The following is a 12,150-nucleotide window of genomic DNA, read 5'->3' on the forward strand; positions in this document are numbered from 1 at the left end:
TCAATCACAACTCCACAGTTTGTCTGTTGGGTTTGATTGTTTTTGTGCTCAAAGGCTTATCTAATAAAGTTTAAACAACTATATTGAATCTGCTACATTAAAATAAAATGTTACACTGACATGCATGCACCTGTTGTTTCCTATCCATCTAACATAACTGTGACAGAGAGGGTCTGTGTCAGAGGTTATATAGGGGCACAAGAGCAGTAGAGATGAGAGGAAACAACAGGGGATGGGGGGAGGAGAAAAGGACTGTGGTAAGGAAACCTGAATTAACCTTTACTGTATATTCTGAAGAAATCTCAATGACAGAAGACAAAGTGAGCGCGCCACAAAAATATAGAAACTGCACTGCAGCAACTAAAATAAATATATGATAGACAACTTAAAGGTAGGCCTAATTCTTGGGAAGAGAAGAAATAATTAACAATTTTATACAATATCTGAATTTCATAACAGCAAAAACAAACAAACAGCGGGGCATAATGAGTTGTAGTTTTTTGTTTGTTAAAACTAAACTTGATCATGACATTCAATGAACTGTAAAGCCACTGTATCTGCACTCTTTTAAAAGACAGTTACAGTGGGTGGCTAGCTGCTACTTTAACATGACTCAGTCAACATCGAAATGTAGAGGCAGAACAACAAACATGAGCTTGCCTTCAGCAACGTAAAATTGGTTTGAAGGGGTAAAGTTTGTGAACCGGCCTACAGAACAATTTGTGGACAGCCTCAGCAAAATATTTGATATGACGAGAGAAAATGCCTGCCCAAGCATAAAAGACAAATGCGCGTTAAACCACCTGTTTAAGCCCTATTCTGCGATGGCCTCAGTCTCCTGGTTGCCCCCTGTCAGTACGCCTTTGGTTCCAAGTTGCGCTGGGTGTTTTGACCCTGGTATACCTACTTGCAGATCTAGTTTCTATTGTTTTTGTCACCTACAGGATTAATTCAAGTCTTTCCATGGCTCTCTGAATATAACTATAGGTTATTCTGATTTTAAGAAATTGTGATGCCATTAAAAAAACATTTTCCATTCTGTGTTAATGATTTTACTGTATGTAATGAAATGTTACCAGAATGAGAAAACAAACATTCATCTGGTGAGCACAAAACACATAAAGCTGTTATACAGTACATGTTTTAATCAAACACAAACATGTAACAACATGTGTATGTACAACCATGTACAGTGTTCAATACAATATTACAACAATATCAAAACACTTCATTAATATGGCCAGGTAATTTGCAAACATGACATACTTATGTTAGAGTATTTTCTAAACAAAAAAGCTGCAACAAAGTGAAATATTTGGCTTGAAACATATGAATATAAATACAAAATAACTTACAACATTAGTCGATTTTGTTAGTTATTACGTATATACGTTTTACATGTCGCCTATTATTACTGGTACTTTAAAGAAGGTTCTCATAATAAAAGTTGCTTTTAATTACAGGTCTCCTATATGACCAGTGTTAGTTGCTGACCATATAAAAATGATTTCACAAAAAAGTGCGTAACAGTAAAGCTAGCTACAAAGTCAAATATGGCTTTAAGTTCAAAGCCTCGTATGGTGAATATCTCTCATGTATGGTTTAAAAACAATAAATATCAGTGCATAATAATTACATTAAGTTTGGTTTAAGCTGAAGTGCCCTTTAAATGGTTCAAAATACTGGTCAGTATCAGGATACAATGTTATCTAATCTAAAAAAAAAAAGATGTTTAGCCTTACGTAATCATTAGAAGAGCAGCCACAATGCAATGTTAAATAAAAAGTTATTAACAATAAAAAGATATATGAAATAAAATCATTAACAGAAAAAAATATTTTTAAATGCCAAAAAATGCTACATTACACAGGATAGCCATGATACGATTCAGAGAGTACAAATAAAATAAGTGTCTGTGTATGACATTCACAATGCAGTAGGTAAACATTTGTTGTGACTTTTAGAAAAAATAACAATTTGAAGTTTAACTTATAACACCATTAATTTTACCCTGTAAAACACAGACATTAAGATTACCCTGTAGAATGAGATTCTGTGTTTTGTATCTTGATCAATCAGAGCAGACAGAACAATAAAAATACTACAAAATGACATCATCTCCTGCCTGTAGCCTCTGTCAGTCTTCATGTCAACTGGAAGCTGGGAGATTTCCAACCTGAGGAGACGACAGTGCTGTCACGAGAGGCTGAACACAGGCCTGCTGTCTCTCACTCAGCACAGATGTCTGAAACAGCCCACTTTTGACAAACTTCAACAACATCAGTGTTTTCCCTGCAGTCTGTCGGTAATGTTTGACCTTTCCCATGGAAGTCCAATGTAGAGATCGCTGACTGTTCTGAGTCAGCTGTTAAGACTGAGTGATTGTATGATATCTTTTCTTGTTGTCTATACATTGTCACTTGTTCGTTCACAATTCTTGTTGATTCTCCGGTTTCTGGCCTCATGCATCATCAGTGGGCAGGTTTCTAACTGGCTGTGTTTTCCTGTGATAAAGAAAGAATTTATCAGTGAGATATTGGTATAAAAGCATATAACTGTATATAAAAAAGAAAGTGGAGTTAAAAATATACTCTGTGGTATAGATTTTTATCTAGATGCTATATATTATAGATTTTAGTTTTACAGAGTTTTATATTTTTAAGTCAAGCAGATTGAGCAGATGTTCACGGTGCTAGTTTGCTCATAACTAAATGTAGTCTTTGATTTTAACATGAAGGTCTTCAATACCCTTTTCTGTTCCATTTTACTTTGTATTAATTTGGCCAACAGCTCTGCATATAGGGGCGGATAGAGCTTGCTTGGATGTCAGAGTGAAAGGGAACAGCAGGTATTTAAACAAAGGTGAGATGTTTTCTCAACAAGAAGGTTTGCTGTATATGGAATAAATGAACATACTCGTGTTTGGTAAGGGGGGCTTTGTCGCAAGTGACCTCTGTGAGCTGCCCCCCTTCCTTAGTGAGTGTCTGAACCCCCGACTGTTGCATACTGCCTCTCGGAGTGGACATACCCTTCAGCTTCACTTCTCTGCAGCCACGACACACACAAAGGTTTGAAAAATTATGATGACAACTTGATTGACGGACATTTTGTGATATACACACGCTCTCTTACAGACTTTTCCAACGCCAACTTACCCATTAGTGGTTCCGTCTCCTTCTTCAAGCATTTTGAGGCCTGGAACTTTCTGTCCAAAGAGTTTCCCAGCGATGGACATGAGCAGGCCGCAGCGATTTCTGTAGCAGCAGGTGGCGTCTACCACCAGGAATACCACCAGGAAGATCACTATGACGATGCCAACCACGCTGCCTTTGGTCATACTGCGGCTGCTCACTTTGATGACAGGGAGAGATGAAAAAGTCAAGATGACCTAACTGAACGTATGGCAAACATCGTCATTGTGGCAAGCAACAGATCAGTCACACCACACCACAATACTGAGGTGTAGTTAATCTCTGTTTGTGTCAGCACTCCCCAGTTCATACTTTAAGCCACATTTCCTGGCTAACAGGCTAAAGTGCATGGTGTAGAGAGTGGGAGGCCACATACCAGGTTGTTCTGCGATGGTAAAGTTGTACGTGGCTGGGATAGAGGAACCATTCGCATTGACCGCTGTGACTTCCAGTTGATATGCTGAGCCAAAAGACAGGTCTTGAAGGGAGATAGAATCAGCATCAGGCGGCAGGCGAATCTCTTTCCACTCAGTCCTCTCTTTATCCTGAGAGAGCATAAAGAGACAGCAATGGAGAGGACTCTAGAATGACAGTAAGGAAACAAAAGGACCAAAGAAGAAAGACACATACAGAGAGAGACTCACACCGTCTCTTACCTGTCTGTATCGTATGTTGAAGTGCAGCAGAGGAGTTCCACCATCATCGATCTGTTTAAGAGGGACAGAGAAGGAGTTGCCATCTACTTTCATCTCATCTGACGACAGAACTGGACTGTCTGGCTCACCTGCAGACAGGAGGCAGAGAATGAAAAGAATTGATGACCATGCATTCACATTTAAGAGTAGTGAATAATAATTAATACCTAATCATTGAATTTAGATATTTCTTTATATAGGCTACAGATTGACTGAGCTTCATGTCAGTCTATTATTTTATAGTTTAGTAGATCACTGTGGGTACTTTACCCTCTGAGGATGGATGACATGGTGTCATCAGCAGCATGAATGAACATCAGGCAGCAGATGATGATGTCATGGAAATGTTATGATGATGGTTGCATGAAAGATGAAGAAAAAAAATTAGTGATGGCAGATTAGGAGGAAAAGCCTTGCTTGCTAGTCATATACTGTATACCACCTACACACTAGCATGCATGAATACTTGCACTTGTGTTGTTAGTGTGTGTAGCACTTACGTATTCCGTGGGTGCGGACAGTGTTTGTGGTTGAGAACTCTCCCACTCCCATCGCATTCGCGGCAGCCATACCTACTGTGTACAATGTGTACGGCCTGAGGGCGGTGATAACTAGGGGTCCTACATAATCAAACACAGAAAGACACAATATCAGCTAATGTGCATAATTAAATGTTATTTAGGTATTTATGGCAGAATAAAGTGTTTAATATAAGCACTTTAAAGTATAAATGATTCACTGACTGATGTTCTCCTGAGAGTCATGGTACAGAACTGCAAAGCCTCTTTGAAGAGCAGATATTTTACCTGAAACTGGGACTGTGATCGCCGTCCACTGTTCTGTTGGACTTTGCCTCCACTGAAGGACAAAACTTGTGATTGGTGTTCCTCCACTGATGGGTGGAGTTATGAGGGAGAAGCGGACCGAGGTTGGTCCAGGTGAGACTAACAGGTAGTGAGGTGGACCGGGCTGGGCTGTGGGTCAGGAAGCAGGTCGGAGGATGGAAGAAAGAAAGAAAGATGGAAAAACAAATATTAGAAAATTGGAAAATGTATGTCAGTGGCACAATTATTTACTTTTTTTTTTCTTAAACACAAAGACAGACGTTAAACTCTTACTGTGTATTGCAACATCTCTTGATGCATTTCCAGAGGCGCTGACAGCCATGCAGGAATACAGTCCACCATCAGAGGGCACTACCTCATCAATCACCAACGCACCATCAACAACACGGACACGACCAGAGGTAGCGTCCTGACAGAGGGAGGCACGAAAGGAAATATTCAATCACATATTAGACCAAAACATAAGTCGGTAAATGCTCAAGCTGTTGTGTGGTTGTGCATGTGTGTGTGTGTGTGTGTCTGTGTGTGTGTCCATACACTCTTACCACTGTGCGTCCACTGTGCTTGTTGAGCCAGTATAGCTCAGGCTGAGGATGGCCAGAGACGTTACAGGACACAGACACACGCTCACCCACTGATACATTCTGCAGCTCTGCTGACACAAACACCTTTGGGGCCTCTGAAATAAAACAGCTTCATCATCATAACAGTAACCACCTCACCAAAATTCACAGCAATATTGGGCAACACATGTCCAGGTGTCATTATAGTACAACAGGATAAAGTAACATATCACCATGGTTGAAGTGCAGGTTTTTATGATTTATGATTTCATTTCTATGTTATGTTGTGTTACGTAGTGATCTACTGGAGTTATCAGAGGTGGAAAAAAAACAGCATAAAACTGAACTAACCAAAAACATGAAGCATAATGGTAGCACTGCTCTCAGCTATCTTGTTGGTGGCGGTGCAGATGTACTCTCCGTAGTCGGCCCTGGCAACAGACCTTATAGTCAACTGGCTGCGGTCTGAGTTAAACTGATGACGTGAAGGGTCAAACGTCACTGGCCTGTGAGTAGGAAAATGCAGAGCAACATACACCTTGAGCAATGTTGTAGGGATTTGTTATTCATATGGAGTTCATAAGACAGTGTTATGCCATCCAGATATTTGCATACACAACTTTTTGAGGGATAGGAGAAAGAAAGGCCAGAAGAGGGAGAGATGATTCCACAGAACAAAGCTGATAATGAAATTAATTGCCTTAGCCTTGTGCTCACTTGCACATGCACACACACACACACACACACACACACACACACACACACACACACACACACACACACACACACACACACACACACACACAGACCTCTTTAGACATACAGTCACTCTGCTCCATTCACTGGCACAGAGACAACATGTTATGCTACATTAGCTATACTGAGAGTCAGGGGCACAAGTCTAAATGTCAACCCAAAATCAACCCAGTTTTGTTGCTGAGGTTGTAATTTTAAAATGTTAATATTTATGAGAAACATCTAAGTCAACTGAAATGAAGGAAAACAATGAATTGCAATGCAAAAGCTAACTGAAAAATAACATATACTGTAAGTCATTAGACTTTTGTTGTGATGTAAAAGAATTAAAGAAAAAAATGGTTTAGCTAAATTTACTCCATATTAAACTTGTACATTATCAACATACTGTTGCATAATGTGTCTTTCAGAACAAAATTTATGGAAAAAAAAAACATGTAACCAACTCTCCACAAATCAGGACTTACATGGTCCAGGTGATGTTGGGTTTTGGTAGACCGTCCACCAAACACAGCAAGGAAACATTGGTTTCTGGTCCGGCAATTACTTTTTTCACCTCTTCTCTCAGTTGCACAGATGGAGGGGCTGCAGGAGGGAAACGTATTTCAGTCAAAATGATGCTTCATTTACACTCAAATTTATTATAGCATCATTATGACTTAAAGTAAAAGACAAAATTTGTTTGTCAAAAAAAAGTGCCTAACCACTGACCACAGCATCCCTAACTGAACACATGAGTGTTATGTTACACACATCTGGTTTTGCTAGAGCCAGAAAGGATCTTTGTGTCATAAATACATTATGGCTACAATTTAATCCTGATGTGAAAAAGATACTGACCATTGACAACAACAGAGACGGAGAGTATCTTATTGATGGGCCTTCCTCTGATCTGGGCCTGGCAAATGTATGTCCCAGCATCCTCTCTCTTCACTTTTTCAATAAGGAGTGTGTTATCAGGCAACCGACGCACACGCCTTCCTTCTGAAGTGAGAAGCAGCACAGAGAATGCAGAGACAGACAGCAAGAGACAAAGTGATAGAAAGAGGTAAAGGCAAACACACAAAAAGTTATGTTTCCATGGACAGCATGGTAATTAGCAAAAGAAATGCTGAACTCTGTGTGCATCTAAAACATTCAGTATACTCATGAAGCAACCATATTTGTTACAGCAGACAAAGGATCTAACACATATTTCTGCAGGATGTCAAAATAAAAATTCATCATAGGTAAAACGCAAGGGCTCACTCAAATACAAACTGTATTACTATAAAGGTGACCTGATGTACACTTTTATTTAGGGTTTGCATTTAATGTACTGTATCACAGGGGATATTGACAAGTGCTTAAATTTTCACCTTTGATACTTAAACCTGCACTAATCAATATTTGGGCCACTTGGGGGCAGTGCAACAAGCTCTAAACACAATGTTGACATATCATCTCCTTATAAAGTTGATATGGTGAGCGTGTTAGCAAATGGTTGCCTATTTACATGTCCAGATAGAGAGAAACATTAGCATTTATTTGGTATCATGTTTCTGGTCACATGACAAATGTAAGTTCAAGTGCTGGAAAATAAAAACAATGTGCTAAAAGATGCTAAAAAAGCTCCGTAGAGTTGATGGGGACTGCACAGTCAGGTAATAATTCTTTGTGGGTTTGTCATTACAAGAGACTCCTTTTACATTACACATAGTCATTTGACCCATTGATAATGTAAAAATATTGATTAGAGCAGCTTTAAAAACACCTAGCATAGAATACCCTACTTGCTTTTTCTTTATTATAATTACACTGTACATGTAGGAGTTTATCTACTTCTACTGTATGTAAATTAAGTATTTGGTGTGCCACTGCAGTTATATCATATCAAAATGATAACTTAACATACTGTATACATTTATGTAAATAATGTCTTCATCGCCACCTGTAATGTCTCTTTTTTTAGCTGGATCTAGCTATACCAGACAAACTAAATTATCTAACTTGATCTCTGGTGCTGGTCCTACCATGAGAAGGGAGTTCTTGCTTGTCTCTTAACCAGTTAACATCCACTGCTGGCTGGCCAGTCACCAGGCATGGCACCACCCCATCTGTGCCCTCCAGAAACTCATGGTAGGTGGTGTTGCTTCCAAATGATGGACCCTCTGACAAAAGAGCAGAAGGTTAGGATGTGTACTTTCTATGCAATACAACAACAAGATGAGTGATATCATCAAAATGAGGTTTGGTTCATTAAAGTCCTCAGATGCTGAATATTTCCAATTCTATTTTCAACCCAAAAGATCTGTTGCTCTAGACAGGTTCATCAACAACTGACCATTCAAGTATGTGTGTGCAGTAAGTTGTTACGTACCATAAATATACAGTTGCGTCTGAATGTCATCTTTGTGTCCGCTGTTGAACTCACACAGACAGGAATACTTGCCCGCATCTTGCATCGTAGCCTTCTTAATGAACAATTTAGAGGTGGTCTCATCTACATTTTCCACCTTTTCTTCATCATCGATTTCTTCCCCATCCTTCTGCCAGATTATTTCTCCCTCTGCCCCAGCTAGGACGGGAGAGAAAAAGGAAAACAGGAAGAGGCAGAGTGAAAATAAATGTGGAGGCTTATTTTCTAGAAGAGGTTCAAACTGAAACATTTAATTCACACGGACAAGTTTCATTAGTCATCAAATTAAATCACCTTTACACAGCAGTAAGATCTCTTCTCCCACCAGAAAATCTTGCTTACTGGTAATGATGTCCATCTTTGCAACTAGAGGAGGAAGAGGAGAAGAGTTTTGTTTTTCTTTAGCATCTGTTTCTGCATTTTACAAAAGGCGTTCAGAGAACCATGGCAAAACAGATTGATAGGACATCCACATCATAAATTCTTCATGATTACTAAACTAACCTTGGCAAACATTAACAACCGTAATACCCATTTTAGAGTCACAGAGCAGTGATTATTACTATTTGTCATTTAAAAAAATAAAACATGGACTGACATAACACACATATGCACACTGTGCTTTTGAGGTGTGAGTTTACCTGTCTACATCATGATGTAAAACAACAAAGTAGCTCATGGTGCAAAAAAGACAGATGTGGTTTGAAGCATCTGACATTAAGATCATCTGATATGAAGACATGAACAAAAACTGATCCCAAACTGGAAATGGTAACTTAAATTTGAAATTTACATTTCTCAGTATTTTGCTTATTATTGGTGGTGTATTGTTGTTATTGTTGTTGGTGTATTATGCTGCTTTATCACATTTTATAGCCCACAAAAATATAGACTATCTTGAGCATTCACAGCACAAACTCTATAGTACATCAGCCTTTCCACCTGCATAAGAGGACATCTGTATATAGGACTGTTTTTTAATCTTTTTCCAACTGTTTAAACAGGTAGAATCCAACTGAAACTCTTTATATATGGTTATTTACTGAGTTATTTCCTGCTTACACTCACCAACATAAACTTTCTTTAGCTCGCAGTCTCAATATTTCAGTCATGTGGTGTGTATTAAAACATATCATTACAACACCACTTTCTTGCTAAAATTAATGTCAACAGATCTTACCTGTGTCGTACACCAGCAGCAGCAGCAAGCTTATTCTTAGGATGAGAGCTGATTGGTTCATCATCTTCACCTGGATGCTGACTGCCAATCCTATATGACTTAAAATCAAAACAGTGTCAGAGGTTATATAGGGGCACAAGAGCAGTGGAGATGAGCGGAAACAAGAAGGGGGTGGGGGAACGAGAGAGAGAGACAGAGAGAGAGAGAAAGCATTGCTCTCTCATCCCTCCTTTAACCCCAACAGAGTCACTGTTGGTCATTCATGAAAACAAATGGGAGGTGATGAGTGAATGATGTCAGCCCCCGCTCTCATTCTTTTCCTATTTCCCTCCCACAATTGTCCCTACCTATCCTTTGTCTCTATTTTTCTATATCTTTTTGTTCTTTCTCCCTTCTCTCTCTCACTCTCTCTCTCTCTCTCTCTCTGTCTCTCTGTCTCTCTGTCTCTCTGTCTCGCTCTCTCTCCTCTTTGTCTCTCGCTCTCTATCCTTCTCTCTCTCTCCACCCTGTTCCTTCTCTCTCCCTCCAGGCTACCGGATGAAAACAGGGGAGGCAGCCCCCCAGGGGAAGAAGAGATGGGGAAAGATATTTTTATCATTCCATCATTTTTTCCTCTCTCATTTAAAAAGGGTCACATACTTCTCAAGCACACACACCAAACTGCACATACAATATGCCAAATTTACCACACGGCCACCATTCATATTTGCTGAAAACAAACATCCTATAAGGATGCTGAAATCAACAAACCTCAGTGACACCCATTCTTCTATGAAGAAAACTTAATTTGATAGTGTTGATTGTCAACTAAATCTAGCACATTTAATCATCTTTTAGTAGTCAAAGTCAAATCAAAATAGACTTTAATATATGGAGCCCCCTAAAGGTTCTCTCGCAACATGTTTTGCGTTACCTCGCAATACTTTTCTTCTAACATTTCTTCTGAGCCGTATGTCTATTTGTAATGGAAGGCAGTGTGGAGATTCTCAGAGTTAATGCATTAAGCATTGTTTATGGACACATCACCTTATATGATGTCTATTGCAAAGAAGTTATCAGAAAGAACATTATCAAACTTCTGGGTAGGAGCTGTATGTTTAAGGAACATCAATTATTGCTCCACTCCAAAACCTGTTTCAGCATTGAAAGTTACTTTAACTTGTTTTGTGCAAAGAACAGAGGACCCAGTACAAAAACCGAACTGCTTACAGTTATGGTCACTGATGATGATTACAACTTCAGTGGGAACTCACAAAAAACACAGACACACAAAGTAGCTTTGTCTAATCAGTCATCTCTCAACACTCAACAAACCCATGATCTGACAGCAATTGAGGTGGTGAGCATACTTGACCCAGTCAGCATCAAGGTTGCACACACACACAAAGAGAGAGAGAGAGAGAGCATTTGATTGCATAATATAGGCTAAGCTATGTTCACTCTTCGGGCGACAAAGCTACAAAACAGCCAAGCATGGCCAGCTACATTGTCGGCGAGCTGCCGTTAAAGTGTTGCTCAAGCGCTCGTTGACGTAGTTAAGTTGTTCTTAAATAATTGGTTCACCGCATCATTGTGAAAGGAGTGCTGAAAAAAGTTGAGGCCAGCTCAACTTTGATTTGTAGCGCGTCACGCCCGTCACGCAGCAACAAGTGTGGGGCGTCAGTTTGTAGCTTCATGTCACCGGCTTCCATTGAAAATGACTTGTAGCCTGTTGCTTTGTCACTGGTAGTCTGAATGCAGCGTTAGAATCAAGACGGATTGAATGTGATCCAAATTTGCATCCAATTCTCAGACTGAAAAGGTTTAGAAAAAATAAATAAGGTGCAATTTTCTAAAAATATAAAAACAGAATCTACACACCTATGCATCTTCCATTTAATATTTTGACATTGAATCTAATTCAAATATTTTTTGATCCAGATACCACTGCATTGTAAGTAATCAATAAAAATGTAGCAAAAAGCCTTTGAATCTAATTCCTCTGAAAAGACAATAGGCCTTTTAAACAGCAGACATTTTGACTTGTCAGAGTAAAAGCACAGGCGTTACTAATAGCATTAACGATGGCTCTGTTCTGATCAAGTGTCCCAGTAAGCCCAGTCAGCCAGCATGCACAATACCAGGACCTTGAAACTGAAGCAGCTAAATGGAATTCAGCCAAAATTATTTTTATTATTTACATTTTCAAAATGTCTTCAGTGAGCCTATGGGCTATTCTTAGAAAAATCTCTAGGGGGAAAAAAATCATGCATGGTTTTAATCACAAAACTCTTTGAATGAATTTTGGTCATTATACAATTTTGATGAAAGTTTGATGCTTGGTGCTTTAACATGCCTGGGATAAAAGGGTCAACCAAAGGACCATCCCTAACTGAAACACCCAAACACACAGCTTACGTCACTGCCCTTTCATCTACGTGGTGTTAGTACCCGCTGCCAGTCAGGGTTCGCTCCTCTGGGTCCTATCACTTCTATTGGCCAAAAGCCAGCCTGCCCCTCCCACTCCCCCCTTAATAGCCTAT

General features: G+C 39.4%; 1 protein-coding gene across 4 annotated transcripts; it reads right to left on the reverse strand.

Annotated features, from left to right (window-relative positions):
- Positions 1–1,125: 1,125 nt before the first annotated feature.
- ncam3 (neural cell adhesion molecule 3) lies at positions 1,126–9,858 on the reverse strand. 4 transcript variants are annotated; one of them, XM_044206627.1, is made up of 17 exons: positions 9,629–9,858; positions 8,743–8,814; positions 8,410–8,607; positions 8,063–8,200; positions 6,891–7,034; positions 6,518–6,635; positions 5,646–5,800; positions 5,277–5,410; positions 5,005–5,140; positions 4,693–4,860; positions 4,387–4,506; positions 4,157–4,159; positions 3,848–3,975; positions 3,568–3,736; positions 3,156–3,351; positions 2,917–3,045; positions 1,126–2,504 (listed from the first exon to the last, which is right to left on the reverse strand). In XM_044206627.1, exons 1-17 carry the CDS (start codon positions 9,690–9,692, stop codon positions 2,462–2,464), a joined length of 2,115 nt encoding a protein of 704 aa, XP_044062562.1. In that variant the 5' UTR covers positions 9,693–9,858; the 3' UTR covers positions 1,126–2,461. The 4 variants fall into 4 exon arrangements, with proteins under 4 accessions (XP_044062562.1, XP_044062563.1, XP_044062564.1 ...); XM_044206628.1 differs by lacking the exon at positions 4,157–4,159; XM_044206629.1 differs by lacking the exon at positions 2,917–3,045.
- Between the last annotated feature and the right edge of the window lie 2,292 nt (positions 9,859–12,150).

The sequence above is a fragment of the Siniperca chuatsi genome, linkage group LG9 (assembly GCF_020085105.1).
Source record: "Siniperca chuatsi isolate FFG_IHB_CAS linkage group LG9, ASM2008510v1, whole genome shotgun sequence".
Classification (NCBI taxonomy): domain Eukaryota; kingdom Metazoa; phylum Chordata; class Actinopteri; order Centrarchiformes; family Sinipercidae; genus Siniperca; species Siniperca chuatsi.

Coding starts and splice junctions, on each gene's coding strand:
- ncam3 (XM_044206627.1), bottom strand. CDS start 9,692: ATGATGAACCAATCAGCTCTCATCCTAAGAATAAGCTTGCTGCTGCTG. Junction 5,141..5,276: donor AGCACAGTGGACGCACAGTG/GTAAGAGTGTAT, acceptor TCCCTCTGTCAG/GACGCTACCTCTGGTCGTGT. Junction 2,505..2,916: donor GCCCCCCTTACCAAACACGA/GTATGTTCATTT, acceptor TCTTTATCACAG/GAAAACACAGCCAGTTAGAA.